The sequence below is a fragment of the Pipistrellus hanaki genome, assembly GCF_964339955.1.
Source record: "Pipistrellus hanaki genome assembly, chromosome: 2".
NCBI classification, from domain to species: Eukaryota; Metazoa; Chordata; class Mammalia; order Chiroptera; family Vespertilionidae; genus Pipistrellus; species Pipistrellus hanaki.
This window is the reverse complement of record NC_140504.1, coordinates 28,743,847-28,770,383: the sequence shown is the minus strand read 5'-3', so window position 1 is coordinate 28,770,383 and position 26,537 is coordinate 28,743,847. Positions and strand designations below refer to the sequence as shown.

Below are 26,537 nucleotides of genomic sequence, written 5' to 3'. Positions count from 1 at the left end.
CTCTTACATCTTAATGCTTACAAAATGAATGGCATCCATTTTTTTATTCCTCTAATTTCAATCTATATGTGTCTTTATTTTTAAAGTGTTTCTTGTAGATGGCATGTAGTATGGCATTGTGAGATTCTCCAGTCTGACAATCTCTGCCTTTTGATTGAAATGTTTAATCCGTTTATATTTGGTCTATTATTGGTTTGGTTAAACTTACATCTTTCATTTTGTTATTTGTTTTCTATTTGCCTCCTCTGGTTCTTTTGAAATTGATAATATATTTTTAGTCTAACATATCCAAAATACCATTTCTACATGTAATCAATATTTAAAAATATTAATGAGATACTTTACATACATTCATTCAACTTTATTGAGGTATAATTGATAATAAAATTATAAGAAAATTAAAGTGTACATTATGACAATTTGATATATGTATACATTATGAAAATAATTTCTACCATCTAGTTAATTAACACATTCATTATATTATATTTGCGTCTTTTTTGGTAAAAAGTTACACTCCATTATATAATACAGTTATCAATTATAGTCACCATGTTATACAGTAGATCCTTAGACCTTATTCATCTCATATCTGAGAGTTTGTATTCTTTTATGAACTTCTTTCTATTTTCCCCACCCACCAGACCCTGGCAACAATTTTCTATTCTTTTCTTCTATAACTTTGACCTTTATTTTAAATTTCACATATAATGCAATCTAAATGCAGCATTTGTCTTTCTCTGTCTGGATTATTTCACTTGACATGATGCCCTCAATGTCCATCTATGTGTCACAAATGACAGGATTTCCTTCTTTCCTGTGCTAAATAATGTTCCATTGTACAGCTATTCCACACTCTTTTATCTATTAACTCACTGATGAAAACTTAGGTTATTTCCATATCTTGACTGTGATTAATATTGCAATGAACATGGGGATACAGATATCTCTTGGATAGCCTACTTTCACTTCCTTTGGATATAAACCCAAAAGTAGTATTGTTGGATCATATGATTGTTTATTTGTTTGTTTGTTTGTTTGTTTGTTAATCCTCACCCAAGAATATTTTTCCATTGGTTCTTAGAGATAGTGGAAAGGAGGGGGAGAAACAGAGAGAAACAATGATGTGAGAGTGACACATCAATTGGTTGCCTCCCACACATGTCCCAACCAGGGACAGGGATCTAGCCTGCAACCAAGGTATGTGCCCTTGACTAGAATCGAACCCAGGACTGTTTAGTCTACAAGCCGACACTCTCCACTGAGCCAAACCAGACAGGGCTGGTAGTTCTATTTTTAATTGTTTTTAGGAACCTTCATGCTGTTTCTACAGCAGCTATATGTATTACTTTACAATCCTCAAAAAAGAGCACCTTTTCTCCACATTCTTGCCAATACTTCCTATCTCTCATCTTTTGGATGATAACCATTCTAACAGGTATGATGTGATATTGCACGGTAATTTTTAAAATATATTTCTATTGATTTCAGAGAGGAAGGGAGAGGAAGAGGGAGAGGGAAACAGAAACATCAATTATGAGAGAATCATTGATTGGCTGTCTCCTGCCTGCCCCCTACTATAGATTGAGCCCCCAAACCAGTCATGTGCCCTGACCAGGAATCAAACCATGATCTCCTAGTTCATAGGTTGATGCTCAGTCATTTAGCCACACAGGTTGGCTATCTCACTGTAATTTTAATTTGCATTTCCCTGATGATTAGTGATGTTGAGCATGTTTTTCATGTTCCTGTTGGCCATTTGTATGTCTTCTTTGGAAAAAAGTTTATCCAGTCCTTTGCCCATTTTTAAATCAAATTGGTGTGGGTTTTTTTGTTTGTTTTTTTAATATTGAATTGTGAGTACTTTATATATTTGGAATATTAACCCCTTCTTAGATATAACTTGCAAATATTTTTTCTCATTCCATAGGTTGCTTTTTCATTTTCTTGATTGTTTTCTTTGTTGTAAAGAAGCTTCTTAGTTGTAATGTAGTCTTGTTTATTTTTGCTTTTGTTACCTTCTATTAGTGAAAACTCCAAAAAATGATTGCCAAAATCAACTAAACCTTATATATATATATATTTTTAAATATATTTTATTGATTTTTTACAGATAGGAAGAGAGAGGGATAGAGAGTTAGAAACATCGATGAGAGAGAATCATCAATCAGCTGCCTCTTGCACACCCCCTACTGGGGATGTGCCCCCAACCAAGGTACATGCCCTTGACAGGAATCAAACCTGGACCTTTCAGCCTGCAGGCCGACGCTCTATCCACTGAGCCAAACTGGTTTCGGCCTAAACCTTATGTTTTTATTCTAAGAGTTTTACAGTTTATGTTCCAAGGTCATATGTTCAAGCCTTTGTCTTTAATCTATTTTGAGTTTTTTTTTGTGTGTGTGAATGGTATAAGTTTCATTATTTTGCATATGGCTAGTGTTTCCAACACCATTCATTTTTTTTTCCCATAGTATATCCCTGGCTCCTTTTTTATAAATTAATTGGCAATATAGGTATGGGTTTATTTCTGAGTTTCTTTTCTAGTCCATTGATCTATGTATCTCTTTTTATGTCAGTACCACACTGTTATGATTATTATAGCTTTTTAATATAGTATAAAATCAGGAAGCATGATGCCTCCAATTTTGTTCTTCTTTCTTGAGATTACTTGGCTATTCAGTCTTTTGTCTTTTGTAGTTCTATATGAATTTTAGATTTTTCTATTTATGTAAAAAATACCATTAAAATTTTAATAGGGATTACAGTGAATTTGTAGATTTGGGTAATATAAACATTTTAATGTTAATTCTTCCAAACCATGAATATAAAATATTTTTTCCATTTACTTGTAAATTTCTTTTATCAATGTCATAATTTTCAGTGTATATATCTTTCACCACCCCGGTTAAATTTAGTCCTAAATATTTTATTCTGTTTGATGCAATTTTAAGTGAAAGTTTTAAAAAAATTGTTTTCTCTTTGCCAATACCGGTTTGGCTCAGTGGATAGAGCGTCGGCCTGCAGTCTGAAAGGTCCCGGGTTCGATTCCAGTCAAGGGCATGTACCTTGGTTGCGGGCATATCTCCAGTAGGGGTTGTGCAAGAGGCAGCCGATTGATGATTCTCTCTCATCGATGTTTCTAACTCTCTATCCCTCTCTCTTCCTCTCTGTAAAAAATCAATAAAATATATATTTTTTTAAAAGCAGTTATTTAAAAAAAAAAATTCTCTTTCTGATAGATCAATGTTAGTGAACACAACTGCTTTTTGTATATTGATTTATTTTACCCTGAAACTTGTTTATTATTAAATTTGTTTATTGGTTCTAATAGCTTTTTGGTGGAGTCTTTAGGGTTTTCTGTATTTAATATAGAAATGTTATATGTGAATAGAGACAATTTTACTCCTTTCTTTCCAATTTGGATGTCTTATTTGCTTTTCCTGCCTAATTTCTCTGGTTGGAACTTCCAGGATTATGTTGAACAAAAGTGGTGAGAGTGGTCATCCTTATCTTATTCCTGATTTAGAGGAAAAATAGCTTTTCACCATTGAATATGATGTTAATAGTGGGCTTGTCATATATGGCCTTTATTATATTGAGCTATAGTCACTCTATACACAATTTGTTGAGAGTTTTTATTATGGATGGATATTGAATTTTTTCAAATGTTTGTCTGCTTCTAGTGAGGTAATCATAAAGTTTTTTTTTACTTTATATTGTTGATATGATGTATCTCATTGATTGATTTGCAAATGTTAAGCCATCCATGCATTCCTGGAATAAATTTCACTCCATCATGGTGTATGATCTTTTTCACTATTGAATTTGGTTTGCTAATATTTTCTTGAAAACTTTTATATCTAGGTTCACTAGGGATATTAACCTGTAATTTTCTTTTCTCATAGTGTCCTTTTCTGGTATTTGGTATCAGGGTAATGCTAGCCTTGTAAAATGAGTTTATAAGTGATTCTTTCTCTCCAGTTTTTGGAAAAACTTGCGAAGAATTGCAGTTAATCCTTCTTTAAATGTTTGGTAGAATTCACCAGTGAAATCAGCTGGTCCTGGACTTTTTTGGGGGGAAGGGGCTGGAGCAGGGGGAGGCTTAGTAGTAATTGGTCTGCTCAGATTTCTTATTCTTTATGATTCAGTCTTAGTAGATTAAATGTCTCTACAAGCATATCCATTTCTTCTAGGTTGTCCAATTGTTTGGTATATAATTGTTCATAGATTACCTTCGATTCTTTGTATTTCTGTGGCATCAATTGAGATCTGCTTTATATATTGTATTTAGGTGTTTTTATGTTGGGTGCATAAACATTTACAAATGCTATATTCTCTTATTGTATTGACCCTTATATCGTTATATGACCTTTTTTTGTTTCTTATTACATTCTTTGTCTTGAAAGCTATTTTGGCTGATATAACTAACTACCTTAGCTTTTTGTTTGTTTGTTTGTTTCCATTTGCATGGACTATCTTTTTCCATCCTGTTACTTTAAGTCTCTGTGCATCCTTAAAGCTGAAGAGAGTCTCTTACTTTAGCTTTAACAATCATCTATTTACTGATGATTCACAAATATCTATTTAAGATACACCTCTTTCTCACAGAAAGCTTTAACTCAAAAATGACCAAAAATGAACTCAGTTTGCCCTGAAAACTTGCCTTTTCTCTTATATTTTCTATCTCAATCGGTGATACCAACACCCTCTCAGTTTTTTATTTTATGCTTTCCTCTTCTTCATACCCAATGCCTCCCATCGCATTTTGACCCCCAATGTTAAATTATTAAATTCTATCTTTCCTTTTAATTCTCTTGAATATGTCTTCTCTGCGTTCTCAATCGCCTTCTTTGTTCACCAACATTAACTATTTTTTCCTAATTGGTCTCCTATTTCCAATGTTTTTCCTTCCTAAAAAAATTATCCATATCTTAACTGGAATGGGCTTTCTAAATTAAAAAATGTCATTGTTATTTTCTTCTGTGTACTATTTCAATGTATATTGCCCTTGGGAGAAAATCCAAATTCACCCATCTGTTTTTACAGTATGTACCAGTCACATTAAGCATTTTGTGGTCCAGGATGATGCCATATTTCTGTCACCTATAAGTCTTTGTACCTTCAATCCTTTTCCCAAAATGCCTTTTCCAAACCCATTTTTATTGCTAACTTTTATTCGTTTTTCAGATTTCAAGATAAGATATCACTGCTAGCCCCAATCTGTTTGGCTCAGTGGATAGAGCGTTGGCCTTGGGACTGAAGGATCCCAGGTTCAATTCTGGTCAAGGGCATGTACCTTGATTGCAGGCACATCCCTAGTGGGGTGTGTGCAGGAGGCAGCTGATCGATGTTTCTCTCTCATCGATGTTTCTAACTCTCTATCCCTCTCCTTTCCTCTCTTTAAAAAAAAAAATCAATAATATATATATATATATATATATATATATATATATATATATATATATATTTTTTTTAAAAGATATCACTGCCAGAGAAGTTTTAAAATCTTTTAGACCTGTGAAATTCAATATGATAGCCACCACTCAAACACAGCATTTGAGCACTTAAAATCTGGCTAATCTGAATTGAGATGTACTCTACACCATACTTTAAAACTTAGTATTTTAAAATGTAAAATTATTTTATGTACTGTTTATATGTGAAATAATATTTTGGGTATACTGGGTTAAAGAAAAGATATTATTGAAATTAATTTTATAGTGTGTTTTAATTTCTTTATTAAGGTATTTTATATATATATATATATATATATATATATATATATATATATATATATATATATATCATCCCCTCATTTTCCCCTCTACCCCATCCTCCACTCATTCCCTCACCCCCCTGTTGTCTGTGTCCATTGGTTAGGCTTATATGCATGCATACAAGTCCATTGGTTGATCTCTCCTCTTACCCTCATGCTCCCCTACCTTCCCTCTGAAGTTTGAGGGTATGATCGATGCTTCCCTGTCACTGGATCTATTTTTGTTCATCAGTTTATGTTGCTCATTATATTCCAGAAATGTGTGAGATCATGTGATATTTGTCTTTCTCTGACTGGCTTATTTCACTTAGCATAATGCTCTCCAGTTCCATCCATGCTGTTGCAAATGGTAAGGATTCCTTCTTTTTTAATGCAACGTAGTATTCCATTGTGTAGATGTACCATAGTTTTTTAATCCACTCATCTTCTGATGGACACTTAGGCTGTTTCCAAATCTTAGCTATGGTGAATTGTGCTGCTATGATCATAGGGGTGCATATATCCTTCTGATTCATGTCTCTAGTTTCTTGGGATATATTCCTAGAAGTGGGATCACTGGGTCAAATGGGAGTTCCATTTTTAGTTTTTTGAGGAAATGCCATACTGTTCTCCACACTGACTACACTAGTCTGCATTCCCACAAGCAGTGTACGAGGTTCCTTTTTCTCCACATCCTTACCATCCCTTGTCGTTTCGTTGATTTGTTAATGATAGCCATTCAGACAGGTGTGAGATGGTACCACATTGTAGTTTTGATTTGCATCTCTGAGATAGTGATTTTGAGCATGTTTTCATATGTCTCTTGGCCTTCCTTCTGTCTTCTCTCAAAAAGTATCTATTTAGGTCCGTTGCCCATTTTTTGATTGGGTTATTTATCTTCCTTTTGTTAAGTTGTATGAGTTCCCTGTAAATGTTGGAGATTAAACCCTTATTAGTGATAACATTGGCAAATATGTTCTCTCATGCAGTGGGCTTTGTTATTTTCTTGATGGTTTCTTTTGCTGTGTAGAAGCTTTTTATTTTGATATAATCCCATTAGTTTATTTTCTCTTTAGTTTCATTGCCCTAGGAGCGATTTATGGTGGTTTTTAATGTGGTTATAATAAATCTCAAAATTACACATGGCTTGAATTATATTTCAATTGGACAACACCTAGATTAGATGAGGAGCCCCCTACAGTATCCTATAGTTATTTCATTGGTAGCATTTATTATATCAGTTAAAACTGCTGAATTGTATTCTGCACTAGACTACAGGGACCTAATAAACAAGAGGCTGTCTTAGTAAATATGGCCATTTCAATATTAAAATACAGTCAATCCTTATCCTGGCTCAGTTGGATGGAGAATTGTACAGTACACCAAAAGGATTGCAGATTTGACTTCTGGTCATGGCACAGGTCTGGGATACTTCCACCCCCTGCTGGAGAGCACATACAGGAGACAATCAATCCATGTTTCTCACATCAATGTTTGTCTCTCTTTTCTTTCCTCTCTCTCTAAAATCAATAAACATGTTCTCAGTGAGGATTACAAAAAAAGGTCAATCCTCATTATTCATTGATTCCATATTTGTGAGTTTCCCTACTCACTAAAATTATTTGCAACCTCAAAATCAATACTCTAGCTGCTTCGGCTGTCATTTATGGTCATCCACAGAGCAGCGAAAGATTTGCATCATACAACACACGTTTTCCGGGCTGAGGTCAACAAGGTGATGCTCTGCTTTCTTGTTTCAGTTGTCAAACAGTATTTTTCAGTCTTTCAGTGCCTCTTTTTCATATATTTTTTTCACTTTTGTTGGTGACTTGGCTGTTTAAAATGGCTCCCATGTCCTGGCTGTCATGGCTCAGTGGTTGAACATTGTCTCATGAACCAGTAGGTCATGGTTTGATTCTAAATCAAGGCACATGCCTAGGTTTGATCCGCAGTGTGGGGCGTGAGGAGGCAGCCTCATCAATTATGAGAATCATTGATGTTTCTATCTCTCACTCACTCCCCTTTACTCTCTGAAATCAATAAAAATATATTTTTAAAAATGTAAATAAATAAATAAAATGGCCCCCATAGTGCTGTAGTGTTGTCCAGTGTTTATAAGCACAAGAAGGCTGTGATGTGCCTTACAGAGAACATGCATATATTAGATAAGCCTCCTTGGGCAGGAATTATAGTGCTGTTGGCTATGAGTTAAATGTTAATTAATATATATATATATAGACAGAAACACACATGAAACAAGATTATATATTGGTCCGTTGGTGAAAATGTTGTTACAAGAGGTTCACAAGAACCTAAATCTATTATTTCCCCTAGGAGCAATGGTTCAGTATTTGATTTAGCATTCCAGTCATTTCACTAAAATTGACCATATTGCCAGGTTATTTGATTCCATATCCAAATCTTACGTGAATGTAGTATATGGTGGTAGTTAAAGCAGTGATTGGAGAGCCAAAGTGTCAATCTTGGCTTTCTGACTTGCTAGCTGTGTGATTTGGGGAAATTAACTTTTCTCTGCTATTTTCCACAACTAAAAATGTAGATCAAAGAATAGTTGTGGCCGAAACCGGTTTGGCTCAGTGGTAGAGCCTCGGTCTGCGGACTGAAAGGTCCTGGGTTCGATTCCGGTTAAGGGCATGTACATTGGTTGTGGGCACATCCCCGGTAGGGTGTGTGCAAGAGGCAGCTGGTCGATGTTTCTCTCTCATCAACGTTTCTAGCTCTCTATCCCTCTCTCTTCCTCTCTGTGAAAAATCAATAAAATATATTTAAAAAAAAAAAAAAAAAAAGAAGAAGAATAGTTGTGAATGATTACCTGGGGCTGGGTTGGGGGGATGGGACTGACCAAAAAAGGCAGGAGAAAACTTTTAGAATGAGGCCAATATTCTGTATTTTTATTATAGTGGTAATAACGCCTATGTTCTTTGAAGAACGCCTATGTTATTCAAAACTCATAATTTAAAAAGGTACATTTTACTTCCTATAAATTATAACTTACTAAATCTGAGGTTTAGACAATAACAATCAAGGTCAAAATTAAAGGAATAATACACATAAAACATCTAATGTATCTCCCGCTTACATACTCTTTAAACTTTAGCAATCATTCTAGTAACAACTACACAAGAAAAGGCTGGGTGGTATAAGAGGAAAACCATGAGCCAGATTGCTAATCTTTCTATATTAGCTAGAGGCTGAGCTCTGCACAGAAGTTCACTTGCTTATTGTAAAAGGTTAAGTTACCACATGTGTCAAACACAAGGCCCGCAGGCCAAATCCAGCCCGCCAGGCCTTGCAATGTGGCCCGCACCGCGCTGTCATCACTGCACTCTGCTGTCAGTTTATGACATTGTCAGTTTATGACTGTTCAGTAAACCATTCGGCCCGCGATTTAGGCTGGATTTTAGATTTTGGCCCCTTCTCTGATTGAGTTCGACACCCCTAAGTTAGACGATATGTGTGAAACACCTGTGAAAACTGTAGAGCCACAGAGAAATGTGAGCAATGGGACAATTCATGAGAGCAATGCAGTATCACAGGGCTACATAAACTGGGGTGTGGAGGTCACCCTTTCCAGGGTAAGAAAATGTGGTGCATTGTGAAAAGGGGAGCACATCCCCTTTTTACAGCGTTGGTCCTTAAGCCGATATAGGTCTCTATTGGCTCCAGGTCGATTTTGAGGACAACCCAACTGCCCTAAAGAGGTGTGGACATGCCTCTCCATGGAATGCTGACGCCAGGAAGAAAGAAGCGATCAGTGTGGTAGAACCCCTTTCTGGATAACGTGGAAGGAATCAGGCAGCATTCACTTCTATAACTTCCTAACAGCCTCTAGCAGTGTTTCCCAACCTTCTCTCATGATGAGAATCACCTGGTGGAGTTGTTAAAACACAGATTCCTGAAACCCAACTAAGAAGTGCTAAACTAGAATTTTTGGGAACATATAGGTAAAATTGTATACTTAACTATGTATACATTAAGTATATATGTTCCCAAAAATTCTAGTTTAGCACTTCTTAGTTGGGATTCAGGAATCTGTGTTTTAACAACTCCACCAGGTGATTCTCATCATGAGAGAAGGTTGGGAAACACAGGAAGGAGTGAGTGAGGCCCTTTCACCGCCGCATTTTACTTCAAGGACATCTTGAGTCCCCACCCGACTCCGGAGGGGCACCCATCAGGGGAGGCTGAGGTCCCAGGAGGAGCCCACAGGGCTGAGCTGGGCAATAAAACACTGCATTTCGGCTCTTCTTTGAGGAACAGCATGGGCTTGACTAACAGGGAGGGCCAAAGTTTGAATCCAGGTTTGAAATCCCAATCCCGTGGTACCGGGTTGAATTTGCTCACCGCCTCTAAGAGGCCGGACAGCCGTCACGTGACAGCAGACACGCCCCGGAGGGCTGGGTCCACCCGGCACGTGGTTTTGGTTCCCGTAGACTTCGCCTGAAACCCCAACACAATGAACCTAAAAGTTTTTTGGGGGGAGCAAGTATCCTTGCCGGCGAGTTCCCTCTCAGCCACCGGCCTCCAGAAAGTGCTCCGCACGCCGGAAGTGCACTAATCCGCAGCACGTGGGGGTGCCAGGGCGCGCTTCACGTGACTGGGCGGGACTTCGGGAACCTTGCGGCCAATGAGAGCCCGAGGGGGCGGGGCCTGTGACGCGCCGGACCTATCCCGGAAGTGGGGCTGCGGTGGGGGCGGGCCAGGGCGGGAGGCCGGGGTGTGGAAAGTGTGGCGGCCCCGCCCCGTGTCTTGGAACTGCCGCGGCCGACTCCGCTGCCTCCGCTGCAGCTGTAAGGGGGGACCCGCGCCGGTGCGCAGAGGAGAGGCGCTCTTTCTTTGCCGAAAGGTGAACACAAGGGAAAAACTGGTGGGGCCGGGGCCGGAGCAAGGCGAGGAAAAGGCGGCCGGAGCCGAGTCCTAAGGAGGAAGGATAGATGGGGGAACCGAGGCGAGCGCGGGACCCGCCTGAGCGAAGGCCCTTGTGGGGCTGGGCCGGGCTGGGGATGCCCCCCGGACAAGGGGGCGCCTGAGAGGCGGGGGCTGCTGCGCCGGGGTCCGGGGGCGGAGTGCCCTGCTGGAGGGTTGGGCGCTGCCGGTCGGGTCCCGTTATCTTAACCCCGTTGTTCGCGGGGGCGTGCGGCCTGGGCTGGGTCCCCGCAGCGGCGATCAGGGCGGCGGCGGCGGAGGGCCGGGTGGCGCGGTGCGGGAAGGTCGCCGGGTTCTCCCTCCCGCGGCGGGACGGCCGGGCTGGGCTTTGCTGCGAGTGGGGCGCCCAGGGGGGCATCCCCACTCCCGCGAGCTCCTCTGCGACTTCCCATCTACCTCCCGACCGGTGGATGGAAAAGTTTGTAGAGGCCGGAGTTAGAAAGTGTCCACCGTTCTTGGGTGGGGGTTGTGTTCATGCAAACAATGGTACATCTGCGATGCTTGGCACCTAACCTATCCGAACTGAGATGTTCCCGTGCCCGTGGTTATAAAAGAAGCAAACACAAACTTTTTTTTTGCGCAGTTCCTGGGGAAAGCGACCATCTCCCCAGCCCACCCATGGCGGATGAAATCGATTTCACCACCGGCGATGCTGGGGCTTCCAGCACGTACCCTATGCAGTGCTCGGCCCTGCGCAAAAACGGCTTCGTGGTGCTCAAGGGGCGGCCGTGCAAAATAGTGGAGATGTCAACTTCCAAAACTGGAAAGCACGGTCACGCCAAGGTGGGTGCCCCTCCAGGTCTGTTTTCGCGTGGAGATTTTTTTTTTTTTTTATCATCTATTACAGCACATGAGGCTTCTGTACCTACAACTTTGTAATAAGCACTTCTTTTTTTTCCCCCTTCCCACAATTCCTAGGAGATCTGCTATTACTTTGAATACTGAAAAGTAGCATTTCCTTCTTGGACTCGTATAACGTTTCATTAATTGGGAATTGAAACTTTCCTAGGGACTTAGTAGATCTGTTCAGTTGACAAATGAGAAAACCAGTTCCAACATAATTCTAAAACCTGAGTTCATAGGCCCTCTATTAATGTAATGACTGGACTGCATATGATTTGGGTCTTGGTATATAATGATACCATTTAGTTGCTCACTGCTTCTCAATTTTATACCTACTATTTTTTTTTTTTTTTGACAGTAAAATTAGGTGACCTTGGAAGGAGAAAGAATCTGTCATAATCAGCGTTGATATTGTGCTCTTGTGTATGTAATGAGTGATATACTTGGCAAAGTTTAAACAGGTTTTCTGTTCTCCCTTCTCTGTCAGGTTCACCTTGTTGGAATTGATATTTTCACGGGCAAAAAATATGAAGATATTTGCCCTTCTACTCACAATATGGATGTTCCAAATATTAAGAGAAATGACTACCAAGTAAGTCCCAATTTCCTTTAAAATGCTGCTTGTTTCTCACAGGTGTAAGTATCAGTTGTAATTTATCAAAAACCAGGAATAGTTTTGGAGGTTTTTTCAAATGGATTATTGGGCACCATTTATACTAGAAATTGGATAGTGCCATTTAATAGTTATACCTTATCTAGAATTATTGCTAGTTTGCTGTTTTAACTTTCTTGCGTTTTTAAAAAGTTGAAAACTTATTTCTCAGACTAAGTAATTGTATATTGTGACTGAATAGGTTTAATTTTTAGTAAAATTACTGTTCTGTTTGTAAAATATTTCAAATTTATGTAACTCCCTCCCAAATGCCTTATTTCTTTTCACTTATCAGACCTAAGATTTTCAATAAATTATTGGAATTCATGTTTCACCAACCAACTTTGTGTATTAGTGAAATGTGAGTCAGAAGTTGGCATTCTTAAACAGGGAAATAAGTTGACATCCTTAAATATAAAGGATAAAATACATAATCACTGAATATGGTGAAGAAAATACAAAAATAATATAGTTGTTTTATTTATATTCAGTGACCATGCTGTGACCTTGTGTTAAATTACAGGTATAAGCTTCAAGCTTTAGTTCCAATTATACAGGATAAGTCAAGTTTAATGATAGCATTCGTTGTTTGGAGTATTGCTAGTAACCAAACCACTTACCTCATAGGATGTGGAAGCTCAGGTTAATCATAACTAAAGTTTTCTTGAAAGTCTTCAATTTCTGTTATCAAGCTTACCATATATAGAACTCTTTTCTGTTCATTAAATATAGTGAGAAATAAAAGTTCACACTTTGACACTTAGATTTGTTTTATCCAGTTTAAACTGCTTTCTTTCTATACCTTTTATCGTATTGCATAATTGTTGTTAATCCTCACCCGAGGATATTTTTCCATTGATATTTAAAGAGAGTGGAAGGGAGGAGGAGAGACCCAGAGAGAATCATCAATGTGAGAGAGATAAATCCATTGGTTGCCTCTGTCCAACCGGGCCTGGGATTGAACCTGCAACCCAGGCATGTGCCCTTGACTAGGATTGAAATGGAGACCCTTTAGTCCTTGAGCTGATGCTCTATCCACTGAGCCAAACTGGCTAGAGCATTGTATTATATAATTTTTTTTTTAAATGTCACTATCAACTGCAATTACCCAATGATTTCCTTTTACTCTTTGTCCACATGTCAACATATTTTTACATGGTTTGAATCTAGTAAGCAATTTTATATTTACATTTCCCCACTTATCATAAGTGTTTTATAGGTAGCTTTAGGTACTTTGTAGAATTTTGAATTGTCTTATTCATTTATAATAAGACAATATATTTATTGTATAATAATAGTACATTTTTTTATGTTGTTTATTTTTTGGACAGATAGTTCTGGATTTGGATCCAGTACTGCTTTCTAACTGGATGACCTTGGATAAATTATGAAACCCCTCTGGAGCTTTAGTCTTCCCATCTACAAAAGAGGGATAATGTGAAGGTTAAATTAGAAATTGTATTCCATAATTACCTAAGAGATATACACCCAAAAGTAGTTCTTTTCTTCTCTCCCTTTTCCTATATAGTAAAAATTTCATGGAACCATTCCATTATTCTTAAAGAACCTAATTAAGACACATAATAGGTGCTCAATAAGCATTTGTTAAATGCATATCTAATTATTCATTGAGATGAGGATAGTGCCAACTAAGGCTAAGCTTAGAATTTTACCAACAGTGGATTTCAGTTTGTATTTTTAACATGTGAGTGCTTAGGTTATTTGATATTCATTATATTCATTACTATGCGTTCAACATAGAAGGTTTTTGCCTTTGAGTAGTTCAGAAAGATGGCATCAGTAGTTCAGATAATTTCTACTGTGATGAAAAGAGCCAGTCATTGATTGGAACTCAAGATTTAACATTAAGAAAAAATTTGGTGTGGGTCTTATTTTGGGCTATAGCAGGATCCATACTAGGATGAGGGGAATGAGGTGAGTGAATCCCTTCCCTAAGGCACAATATTGAAATAAAGATAGGACAAGCAACAATGTCAAGACACACTGGAGGCTAAAGCAAAAGGTAAAATCACTAATACTGGACTGGTGCTCTCCCTTTTTTTAAATTTTGGTATTTTGTTCATCTTGGAATTTTTTGCACTAATTCTAATTTATAAAAACACCACATTGCCCAACCGGCATGGCTCAGTGGTTGAGCGTTGATCACGTTTTGATTCCTGGTCAGGGCGCATGCCCAGGTTGCAGGCTGAATCCCAGTGTGAGGCATGCAGAAGGCAGTCTATCTATCATTGGTGTATCTATCTCTCTTCCTCTCCCTTCCTCTCTGAAATCAATAAAAATATATTTTAAAAAACATAACATTAGCCTAACTAGTGTAGCTCATGGTTAATCATCGACCTATGAACCAGGAGGTTATGGTTCAATTCCCAGTCAAGTCACAAGCCCTGGTTGCGGGTTTAACCCCACTGGAGGTCATGCAGGAAGCAGCTAATCCATGTTTCTATCTCTATCTCTCCCTTCCTCTCTGAAATCAATAAAAATATATTTAAAAAACAAACAAGCCACCAAGTTAAAATATTTATCTGATCACTGATATTTCTTTTTGGCACCACCTTAAATTTTGCACCCAAGATAGGTGCCTCACTTGCCTCAGTCTAGTCCTAGCCTTTGGTATGTATAATAGCTTGGATAAGAGAATGACTCAAGCCAGACAAATCCTTGCTTTGGCACTTACCGTGTGACATTGGTTGGCAAGTTACTTAACCTCTTGCCTTTATTTATAAAATGGGGATAAGAATAATGAACTCTTCATGGGATTGCTGTGATGTTTAATTAGTCAATACTTAGAATAGTGCCTTGCAGAATATGTACTCTGATCACATCTTTCTTTATCAAGTCACTGTAGAATATTTCTTTTCATTAAAAAAAAAAAATTTAACTCTGTAAGCCTTTTCAATTATAGTTATTGTGCTATCCAAATGCCTTGATTAAATGTCTACTTTTATTATTTAGCTACATGTAGTCCTTTATATTTGCTTTATTTGGTATTTTAAGCGGAATTTGGCAGTCAGCTAAAGTGAAATATATATGTGTGTGCATACATATTCATTATAATAAGTAAAAAAGTAAACCTTTGTTTAGGAAAAGAAATGTATTAATATTTATAGTTTTAACTTTATATATTTTTAAATAAGTTCAGAATGAAATGTTAACAAAAAAACCATTGAAACCTGTAAAGAATTTTTGTGAATTTATTTGAGCCAAAATGTCGACATATGCTGACAAGCAGAACTTCAACGGATTGAGATAATGCTCTGAAGAATGGCGGGTTACATTTCTCTATTTATACACTGAAATCAAAGGAGGGACATAGGTGGGTTACATGAAATTCATTGGTGGTGGAGTAAGGAGGCGGGAGGAAGCAAAGTGGTGGGAAACTCCTGGGATTGGATAAAAAGTAAAATGATGGAAGTGTACTCAGGTGAGTGTAGGAACAATTAAAATGATAACGAAGGAATTTGAGGCATCCACATTTGGTTGTGCCCCAGGGGCTCCAGAAAAAGGGAAGTTACAAGTTACCCAGACATCTCATAGATATGTTATCTTAGAGGCAAAAAGACAAATGGGCTCAGTAAAAAGATTGAAGTTGATCTTTGGGAAAATATCGCCTAGACCTTGACTGCCCACTATAACCTGTTTATAGTTAGATATTTAATTTTCAAACCATCTTTTGTGGTTATTTTAGGTCTCTAAGTTTGCAAGACTGCCACACAGGCCTCCCCTGAGCTTGTCAGGTTAGCAAGTGGCTCTTTTCCTTCACAGAAAGAATAATTGATTCCTGACTTTTCTGTCTTTTTTTTTTTTTTTTTTTTTTTGCCATAGCAATCTATAGAGAGAAACTTCTCTTAATCAATTTTTTGTTTGTTTACCCTTTGGTACAGCATATAATAGGGAAGGCAGTTTAAATACTTGGTTCTTTTCCTTTAATTATCGGTTTTCAAAATGAATATAATCAATCAAATGTGTTTTTCACTATGAACTTTAAACATATTTGTATTTAAATTCCTTGTAGTTATTATCCTTATCAGTTCTCAAACTATTCTATCTTTGGCCAGGGGGCTCTTATTCTGGTAAGCTTCAGAGAGTCCCTGTAATATAGGCCTAGTGGTCCTTGGCAGCACCATGCTTTCTAGTGTAAATGGTGGCTCCAGGTTCATCTTGTAGACTTCCCGCTCAGGACCTGGTATTATTCATTTTTCCAAGGCACCCTATGGAGAGAAATAGCCCCATACATTAGATTATTTTAAGAAAAATAAATACAAATGCTGGTGCCAGTATTTTGAGAACATATTTCATTTGTTAGCAGCTTTATACACCACTATTACAAATTTTATGACCCTATTCTCTCCCATCTTGCTAATAACAAATAATTATATACTCTTTCTACCCCACTCCAAAAAGTGATTCAAAACATTTTAAATTTATCACATGAGTATATTTGTTTAAAGATGGAAGGAAATATTTAGAATTGACTTATAACTGCCTCCTCACCATCCTTCCAACTCTACAGCATCAGAGAGGACTTTGAGAGAAGATGGGGGGAAATTGCACAAAAGTATGCTTAAAACTCAACTTGACACCCTTATCTTTTTGTTGTTGTTGCTATTTTTTTTTTTTTAAAGGGAAAATTCTATCTTTAGAGTGGAAAAATCTGGCAGCTACTCCTTTAGCCAACTGATCAAAGTTAATCTCACAAGTACGTGTTTCCCCGAAAATAAGACATTCTCCAAAAATAAGACCTTCTTACAGATTTCCTTCTGAGTGAAATATAAGGCATCCCCCCGAAAATAAGCCCCCCCCCCCAGGCTAAACATGAGAGATTTGGTCCACTGATGCTGAAAGAAATGGAGTCATAAGAAATTCACCAGGAAATTCAGGAATTGGATTGTTATGATGGTGTTCCAGAAGATGATGACATGATTGTCATTGAATAAATGAGTAAATTCTTGATACTGTAGGATTCACAGTTTGTCTGGTTTGTGTTGACAACTACCGTACTACCGTACCGTATACAGGTAATAAATTTCCTTTATTTTTATTTAACATTAAATGTGTACTGTATTCTTCTTCATGGAAAAATAAGACATCCCCTGAAAATAAGACCTAGCGCATCTTTGAGAGCAAAAATTAATATAAGACACTGTCTAATTTTCGGGGAAACAGGGTAATAGCACAAATTGAAATCATCTGCCTTCTGATGTGATCTTCTGGGGACACATCATTTATGTATCGATAGTATTCCTTCCAAAAATGCATTACCTGAATCATGAGGAAGCAAACCCAAAATTAGGAACGATCTATAATTCAGTGACTCTGTGCTGTCCAAAAACATCAATGTCAGAAAAGATACGGGTAAGGAATTGTTGAATTTCAAGGAGACTGAGCTGATAAGATCCTAGAATTGGGAGGAAAAATGTCTATCAAAGACAATATTGGGACAATTGGCAAATTTGACTATGGACTATATATTGAATAATATTTTAGCAATGTTGACTTTCTGGATTTTGAAGATTAAACTGATTTTATAAGAAGAGTATGTCCTTTTTCTTAGGAGAAACACAGTGAAGTATTTATTGCTAAAGAGTCCTGTGTGAAACATATTCTCAAATGTTTCAGTAAAAGTAAGAAAAGAATAGGAATGTGTAATATTTATTTTATATACTCTATATATACAGAGAAAAATGAATGTGTGGTTAAATGTTAACCATGGATGAATTTAGGTAAATTTATGTGATTTTCTAACTTTTCTGTATATTAAAAAAATTTTAGTCCAGTTGGTGTGGCTCAGTGGTTGAGCATTGACCTATGAACCTATGATGGCTCGATTCCCAGTCATGGCACATACCCAGATGGTGGGCTCAATCCCCAGTGGGAGGCATGGAGGAGGCAGCTGATCAATGATTCTCTCTCATCATTGATGTTTCTATCTATCCCTCTTCTTTCCTCTCTGAAATCAATAAAAACACATTTTTTAAAATTTAATTTATATAAGAAAGATAAAATAATTCCTTTTCATTATTTAATTTTATTTTTTCTATAGCTGTTTTCTTGTTTTTAATTGTATTTCATAAAGCAATTTATTTTAATAAGATGTTTACTATATAAATACATTTTTACATTTTGTCTTGTGTTTATATAATTTTATATTTGAAATGCTTTATTTTTCATCCTAGTATTTTATGAATTGTTGGCAAAAAATAAAGTACAACCATTATATAAATATCAAAATGCCAGTATTATTATTAGGCTTCTATATTTCAGTCACTAATAGCAGTGGGAATCTTTAAATCTTGAAATCGACAATTTCCACTTCAGTGAATTGCTAAAAGAATGAAAATATAAAAGATCTATCTGCCTTATAAGCCTATAGTTAATTGTTTAAAAATTATACTTCTACCTCAACCTCCTTATTCCCTGTTCCTCTGTCAACCAAATGTTTGAAGGAGATAAAAATTAATTAAAAGTGTTTTTGATTGCTTTGGAATATGTTTAGGTTTTGTTTTGTTTTGTTTTTTTGAGATTTTAGACATGTGTAAAACTGATATCTCCTGCGGTCTTTGGGGTTAGTGTAGAAAGTCATAGCCAGCTTTGGTACTGCCATAGAGGAGAGGTTTGAAACTCTACCCCTACAGTGTGATGTGTTATAGTAGTGAAAGGGGTCCACAACCATGTCTTTATTTTATTTTTTTAAATATATTTTATTGATTTTTTACAGAGAGGAAGGGAGAGGGATAGAGAGTCAGAAACATCGATGAGAGAGAATCATAGATCAGCTGTCTCTTGCACACCCCTTACTGGGGATGTGCCCGCAACCAAGGTACATGCCCCTGACCGGAATCAAACCCAGGACCTTTTGATCCACAGGCCGATGCTCTATCCACTGAGCCAAACAGGTTTCGGCCACAACCACGTCTTTAATGTAACATCTAGTATTGAGGGTGATTGCCTTCTATAAAATCCTGTTAGAGTTCTAAGCACACTCATGATATACCAGTACATGCTTTTAGAATAATGAATATAGCCTGGCTGTTTCTTCATGCTTATAATAAAAGAAATCTATACTAATAAAAGGGTAATATGCTAATTAGACTGAGAGACCTTCCCGACAACGACGACAATCCGGTGATTAATGGTGGAGCACAGGCCGGGTGGGAAACACCTGCCTCTGCTCTGCCATTGATCCCAGGCCCCAGCAGGGTGGCCAGGGCCTCCATGTGGGCGGGGATCAATGGTGAGCCCAGGCCTGGTGGGAAGGGCCTCTATCTGCTCTACCATTGATCACAGAGCCAGGCCTGGTGGGTAGGGTCTCCCTGTGAGCAGGGATTAATGGCAGAGCCCAGGCCTGGTGGGAAATGCCTGCCTCTGCTCTGCCATTCATCTCAGAGCCCCAGCAAGGTGGGCAGGACCTCCCTCTGCATCATTGATCACAGAGCCCTGGCAGGGTGGGTAGGCAGGCAGAGGCGGGTGGGGGGGGGGAGAGGGGGGGAGGAAGTTGGGGGTGAGCAGGTCAGCAGGATGGGGGCAGTTAGGAGCCATCAGGCTGGCAGGGGGTGCAGTTGGGGGCAAGCAGGCCAGCAAGGTGGAAAAAGTTGGGGGCGAGAAGGCCAGTGGGGGCCGGGCAGTTGGGGACAGGCAGGCACGCAGGTGAGTGGTGAGGATCCAGTGGTCCCAGATTGCGAGAGGATGTCCCAGATTGGAGAGGATACAGGCCGGGCTGAGGGACACCCCTGTGCACAAATTTCATGCACCAGGCCACTAGTTCAATTATATCAAAACTGGCTTCTTGCAAATTAGGTTGATACCTGAGTTTGTTTCATTTTGTTATCAATAGCCGGTGTTTGTCTTTCTTTAAAAATCTGGTGGTATTAAGTAGTGAGTTGGAGACTATAATTTTTCCATTTTTTTCATAATCAAACTAAAATACACATTGTTTGTAATTGTGAAAAACTTTCATGGCCATCAATGGGAAAATGATTAAATCAGTGACAGTATATCTATGCAGCTGTAAAGTGGTTAAAGGGACTAAGGTAGGTCCATATTTTCCAATTAGGAAAGAGTTCTAAGATATGTTATTAAGTGAAAATAACTTGCTGAAAAATACTTGTACTATTTATGTTTCTTTAAGTAATTGTATTTCTAGTGTGTACGTAAATGTAAATGCTTCAGGGTACATTATAAAAAAAAGCCTAAACTATTTAATAATGCAGAGACTTGGGCACAGGGGAAGTTCAGGGAGGAGTGAATTTACACTTTTAGTCTGTACATATTTTTTAGTTTTATGTGTCTTAACATTTTTTTAAGCATGAAGAATATATTAATGTATTACTGTGTACTTATACTAATTAATGTGGATTGCAACTTAACTATGTAAATATTACAAAGGAGTGAATATAATCTCATCAGTGCAAATACAATTCCTTTCAATAGCTGATATGCATTCAGGATGGTTACCTTTCCCTGCTGACAGAAACTGGTGAAGTTCGTGAGGATCTAAAGCTGCCAGAAGGTGAACTAGGCAAAGAAATAGAAGGAAAATACAATGCAGGTGAAGATGTACAGGTAAAGACCTATGGGAGAATTATTTTTTAAAACTATCTTATAAAAATTTGACTTCATCTAGTTTGCATAAAATACTTACATGAAGGTAGTGTTTAAATACTGCCAATATGTTAAAAATGATGTCTATAAAGCAGTTTTCCTATAATATCCTTAAAGAACCATTATCAGACTTAAACTTTTGCTATATAGACATTGACCCTCTCAAATTTGTTTTGAAGATCAATATCTGAGCTATTTTTTTTTTTAGTATTAGAAAGAATGTTATTGGAATACATAACATCTAGTAAGTATTGAAACATTTATAGCTCTTATTCTCCCTGTTCCTTGGAAGTTGTCTAAAAACCACAATTTGAGAAATTTCTCTTTGAGAACTATAAAGAAAGGAGATTATTTGATCTTGGGATACCTCTTTCCAAAGTTAATATGTATAAAATATCCAGGAATATACAGTATATAATTAATTAAATATATCTTATATATGTCTTGCCTTCTGAAGAACTTTTGCTTGCATTTTTCCTTCCAGGTGTCTGTCATGTGTGCAATGAGTGAAGAATATGCTGTAGCCATAAAGCCCTGCAAATAACTGGGAGCATCAGGCTTGACAAACTGTTTAGGTCTGAGTCAACTACAGATCTCAAGTTTGGTTCTAAGTTGTCACCAAAGCTATGGCCTTCAGAAGCAACCTCATTTATCTTTTAATTGTTTTGAAATTGTGCTGAGTTAGTTTTGCACGCAATTAGTAATTTAAAAAAAAAAAATCACAATGTATAATTCTTTTTTTTTTTTTTGTAGGTATTTTTTTTTTATAACATTCCTGTGGTTGTCAGTATGTGAGTCGAAGGAACAGTCCAAGAAATCCACAGATGTGATTTGAGTATATCATTCGTGAATTTTAGTTAAGTGATAAATAAACCAGGGTTTTAAATCAAACAATGTAGCATCCAGTGGTATCGAAGTACCACATTTAAGTTGAATTGTGCTGTATTAATTTCAGACCCAACATATAGAGTAAGTAAATAATGGATTAGAATTGTCACAGTTTCAGCTGATGTGTGGCAAGCACAAATTCTTAAACAAAAATCATGTTATCAAAAGGTGTCAGTGTGGTACCCTGTATTACCTTGGTCTTACTGTTCTTTGCCAAATTGTTGGCCGACTTAATATAACCTTATATATGGTGATTTTTATACCTGCTGTGGTTGACAGAGAGGCAGTAAACTGTTGGGTAACTATTAGAAAATCATACTGTAAAGAAGACACGGGGACAGTGGCAAAATGGGTTTGTTAAAGTTATAGTTTTTTATTTGAGGCCTTTCTAATCAGAAAGCTTCTAGTTGTACTTTTGCTTTCAACTGTTGGTCTCTCTCTCTCTCTCTCTCTCTCTCTGTATTTCAAGTAGTGACTTGCTTTGTAAGGTACTATACAATGCTTTTAATTATGTTGATAAATATTATTTATAGTAATCATTCCTTTCCAAGCATTTGTAAGTAGATGTTAACATCAAAATATTTATGTCAGAAAAAAATGGAAATTCTAACTTCAAATTGACTTGAAACATTTGTTAAATTTATGTACTTTTTTTTTTTTTTTTTTGTAGAATGAAATGAAAATGAATTATGGGAGAAAAGTTACTTTATGTGATAATCATTAACTAAGAAGTACTTATATGTATTTTTTCTGATTGTCACATGACTTAATTCAGTTACTCATGTGAAATATAACTAGGAAGAAATTCTGTAAAACTGAATTATTTTAAAAAGTGTTTTAGGTGACTGCTACATTTCTGTTCACATACACCTTATTTCCAGAATTCTGAACATTGTCATAGGGTTTGTGAGGACCTTTGACACAGTAACCATTATTTTGGAGTGAAACCCAGAACAAAATTACTGTTTCAGAACATTTCCATTCTCTGTGACTGATTATGAGACCTCTCCTATCATGCCTTGACTTACACAAGGCTTTTATTCCTATCATCTAGAAGAAAATATATGATGCTGCAACTAATTTAATCAGTGGCTGGGAATCGCATTAAAAACAGAAGATCCCAAAGTTTTAGTTGCTTAATTTGCTCATACTTTTAAACCTTGTGTTAGCCTCAGCTAACCCATTTGGAGAAGAAGCAAGATATTTTATAGAAATGCAAAGAGAATTCTAAAGCACAAGAAATATTGAGGTTGCAAATTAATCATTTTTAGTGCAGCATTTTAACTTTTGCCCATCTAAAGCACAAGTATGAATTAGACTAAATTCTTTCCAATATTCCATTTCAGTATCTACTACATGCTGCTCTCATTTTTTAGTATTTTATAATGTGTATCTTATTTGCTACTGGTTAGCATAATTACCCACAGGAATTCTAGAAAATAATCCAGCTGTGCTGCTTGCTGGTCATGCATATGACCCCAGTTAACCATACTAGTGTTCTGGTTTGTATTATAATTCTGGGTCAGCATGCCTTTGTTTTTCCTAACTTGTCAAACTTCACATAAATATGTTTTCAATTGCAAGATAAGTATATGTAAATTATAATAATGCATCTCTATCTTCATACTTTGAATGGCAAAAGCTATTTATGCACACGTAATTCATTTTAAGTACTTATAAAGAAATGTAAATACTTTTCTGACATGTAAGTGTAGATTTTAAAGATATGGGACTGTTTATTTTCACATAAGTCAATATGTTTCTCTAGAACAAGATATTTCATTTAGTAACGCTTTGTAAATTGTATTAAAAAGAAGCAAGGAAACATTTTTTAACATAAAACAGAAATGACTTCATTCTTTTTTGACATCAGAGATGTTAAAAGTTGATTCCTAGTATTTGTTGTACTTCTTTTCAGCAAATGATAAATATCACAAGTACCATGTATGAAATGTAGAATGTCATGTTGGTAAGGTTATATAGTGATGCACCATGTTTGTCTTAAGGCATTTCACCAGTTTATGCACAACAGCAATTTTTAACCTTGTCTCATCTCGTGGCACACAAACTAATTACTAAAATTCTGCAGCACACCAAAAAATATATTTTTGCTGACCTGGTTTTAAAAAAAAGTATAATTTTGATTCATTCACAACCGACAACTATTGTGTTGGCTGTTGTCATTTTTTTCATTTGACAATCTAAGGGAAAAGTGGTCAGTGCCCCTGACCAAATAGTCAAGTATTGCATATTTTAAAAGGTCTTGCAACACTCTGGTTGAAGATCGCTGATATACAACATTATATTAACAAGTGGAATATGTGTTTCTTTCTAGAACATTTTATTTGTACTGTGAAGACTTTGTTATACCTTATTTGCTATAATGTTGTATACCCTCTGAAATAGATCAAATCTTTGACTTAGCATTGGCATCGTAATATAATTATGATGTTTCTTTCCTGCTCCCTTCCAAGGGCTGTCAGTCACTTGAAATTGTTGCTAACCAAGCTCTTGAATCAGTTTCCACTGATAATATAAAATTCTTTACCAATGCTTTGTAAACAGTTACCAAAACTCTGCTGCAGCCAGAGCATGATATATCATTAACAGATGCTGCAATAAAATGTTTAGTCTATAAAATTGGACACAGTGTTTCATTATAGCACAATGTGTGTGCATGTCACACAGCTTTGTATGTTTGCTTTTTTTTTTTTAACAGAGTCCAATTCTTAAAAGTACTGTAGTATGGTAGTGCCTCAAATGTTGTTTTGTGTGTGGTTTTTTTTTATTTACGACTTTTTCAGAATTTGTTTTTGTAGTTTTAAGGTTTCTCAATTAGATTATTTCTAGTTGAGCTGTAATTTGAATGCATTGTTCTCAGGGCTGTTTGTGCTAAGAGTTCAAGTTTCATTATTTTAAAGATAACTGCCTGAAAATATATTGCAGAATTTTCCCAAATTGCAATACATACAAATTAAAAAATCCTTAATATCAACATATTTAAACTACATGCTAAGTATTCAAGAAAAAATGGGGACATTAGTGACAACTATACTGGAATTTTGCCATAAATTTTTTTTTTTCATTTTAAAATACAGTTTGATAGTCTTATCTTAGAACCTTCCTTAATGATGTATCTGAAAACGTTTCTTTAGCATGAACCCCAAAGATAGTTTCAGTCAGACATTGATGTAGTTAGTGGTTCTCAAACATATTTAGGAACAACAGATCAAAATTCATAATGTTTGTTTAGGTACACATTAAAATGTTTACATACTGAATTGTATTATTTGAACTAGGAACAGATTTACTAAGAAAATATGGCTCTTAAGAAGTGTAAACTATATTTAAGAAGTGTAAGAGCAAAAGTATATTTCCATAATTAGTACATTAAACTGTCCAGTGGCTTAAACTTTTCTATCACTTAGGAATATTTCATAGTTTTCAAGCCCTTTTTCTCCTAGCATTCAGACAAGTAGTTGGCAACAAAGCCTAAAGAAAAATTTAATGTGGAAAATTTTAAAATTGAGAAAATTCAATTTATTACCTTTAATCTATTAAATGTTTTCTTTCTGAATTGGGTGTCATTATTGGATTTTATCAGGGAACATTTGGATTTAGCTTACGGAACACAGATGTTCTGTGGGAAGGAACATGATTTGAAGTTATTATATAATTTAATATTTTTTTCCATTAATTAAATATCTGAACATCAATTTAACCACCAAGTGAAGTCAAGTGCCTGAAAAGTGCTGTATACATCTAATTCGTACATTTTCCTTCTGTGAAAGATGTATTTAATAGCATTGCATATCCGGCTACCACCTGCTAGAAACACACTTAGTGCCAAACTTGACCATCCACCACTACTATTCCGCTCCTTAAAACAGGTTGAAACTATTTTACAATTGAAAGGAAAGTTCTTTTATTTATATGGAGTCCCTAAAACTATTTCTTAGTGTTGGTAGACAGGTTTGTCTTAGTTCAAGATTGCACTTTTTAAAAACTCTGGACACTAAACTATGGTCAGTGCTGACTACATAGCTTGTCCTAAGTTATAGTTGTCATCTTGAGAGGAATTCTTTATTGTTAATATCTACTACAAATAAGCACTCATCCTTGTTACAAAGTGTAATGCAAATTGCTGATTCTACACTAGTATAATGAAAATGACTAGCTCTATACTCTATGTACTGTTGTCCTCCTCTCCAAAAAGGAGATAGTTAAAATAGTATTGTCTAATCCAATGGCACTTTATTAGTAATACATTTTATTTGTCTTAGTAGTAGGAGAACTCTTGTTTTTACTACTCATGTTTTAGCTAAAACTTTAAAATTGTAAGAAATGTAGAATGGGTATTATAATAGACCATTTTACATTTCAAAAGGTAAAATTCAAATGTTAAATCTTTGGCTGTACTAAAATAATTGTTGAAAATTCTTTAAAATGTAGATGGTAAATTTATCAGTTATAATTCTTTGTTACATTAAAGTATATTTGTTAAAACTTCATCGGTTATATCAAATAAAAATAAAGTTAACAGCTTACACTATTGTATATATATATATTTCTAAAAGAAATTTCATACTAGAAAATTGTTTGAATGTGTATACCACTGTTAAAAGAAAGTCTAACTTTTGTATTTGTTGTTTTTTTATATTCTAGGTCCTTACTAGAGATTGGCTCAGTTTTAGGTACAATGTTTTTATTTTAAAATTTTTAGTAGCTTTTAAAATATGTAGATAGCCACATGGTTCAAAATTATACAGGTAAATCATCTTCATCTTCATCTTCCTCAGACATGAATGCAAGAGAGGTTAATGGTCCTTCCCA

At 36.3% G+C, this 26,537-nt stretch overlaps 1 protein-coding gene across 1 annotated transcript; it reads left to right on the top strand.

The window, feature by feature from the left end:
- The first annotated feature begins 10,479 nt into the window (after positions 1-10,479).
- EIF5A2 (eukaryotic translation initiation factor 5A2) lies at positions 10,480-26,246 on the top strand. The gene is made up of 5 exons (XM_084875647.1): positions 10,480-10,622; positions 11,286-11,485; positions 12,033-12,137; positions 20,646-20,777; positions 21,301-26,246. The coding sequence occupies exons 2-5, from the start codon at positions 11,321-11,323 to the stop codon at positions 21,358-21,360; spliced, it is 462 nt and encodes a 153-aa protein (XP_084731773.1). The 5' UTR covers positions 10,480-10,622; positions 11,286-11,320; the 3' UTR covers positions 21,361-26,246.
- Positions 26,247-26,537: the final 291 nt, after the last annotated feature.

Coding starts and splice junctions, on each gene's coding strand:
- EIF5A2 (XM_084875647.1), top strand. CDS start 11,321: ATGGCGGATGAAATCGATTTCACCACCGGCGATGCTGGGGCTTCCAGC. Junction 11,486..12,032: donor GAAAGCACGGTCACGCCAAG/GTGGGTGCCCCT, acceptor CTTCTCTGTCAG/GTTCACCTTGTTGGAATTGA. Junction 20,778..21,300: donor ATGCAGGTGAAGATGTACAG/GTAAAGACCTAT, acceptor TTTTCCTTCCAG/GTGTCTGTCATGTGTGCAAT.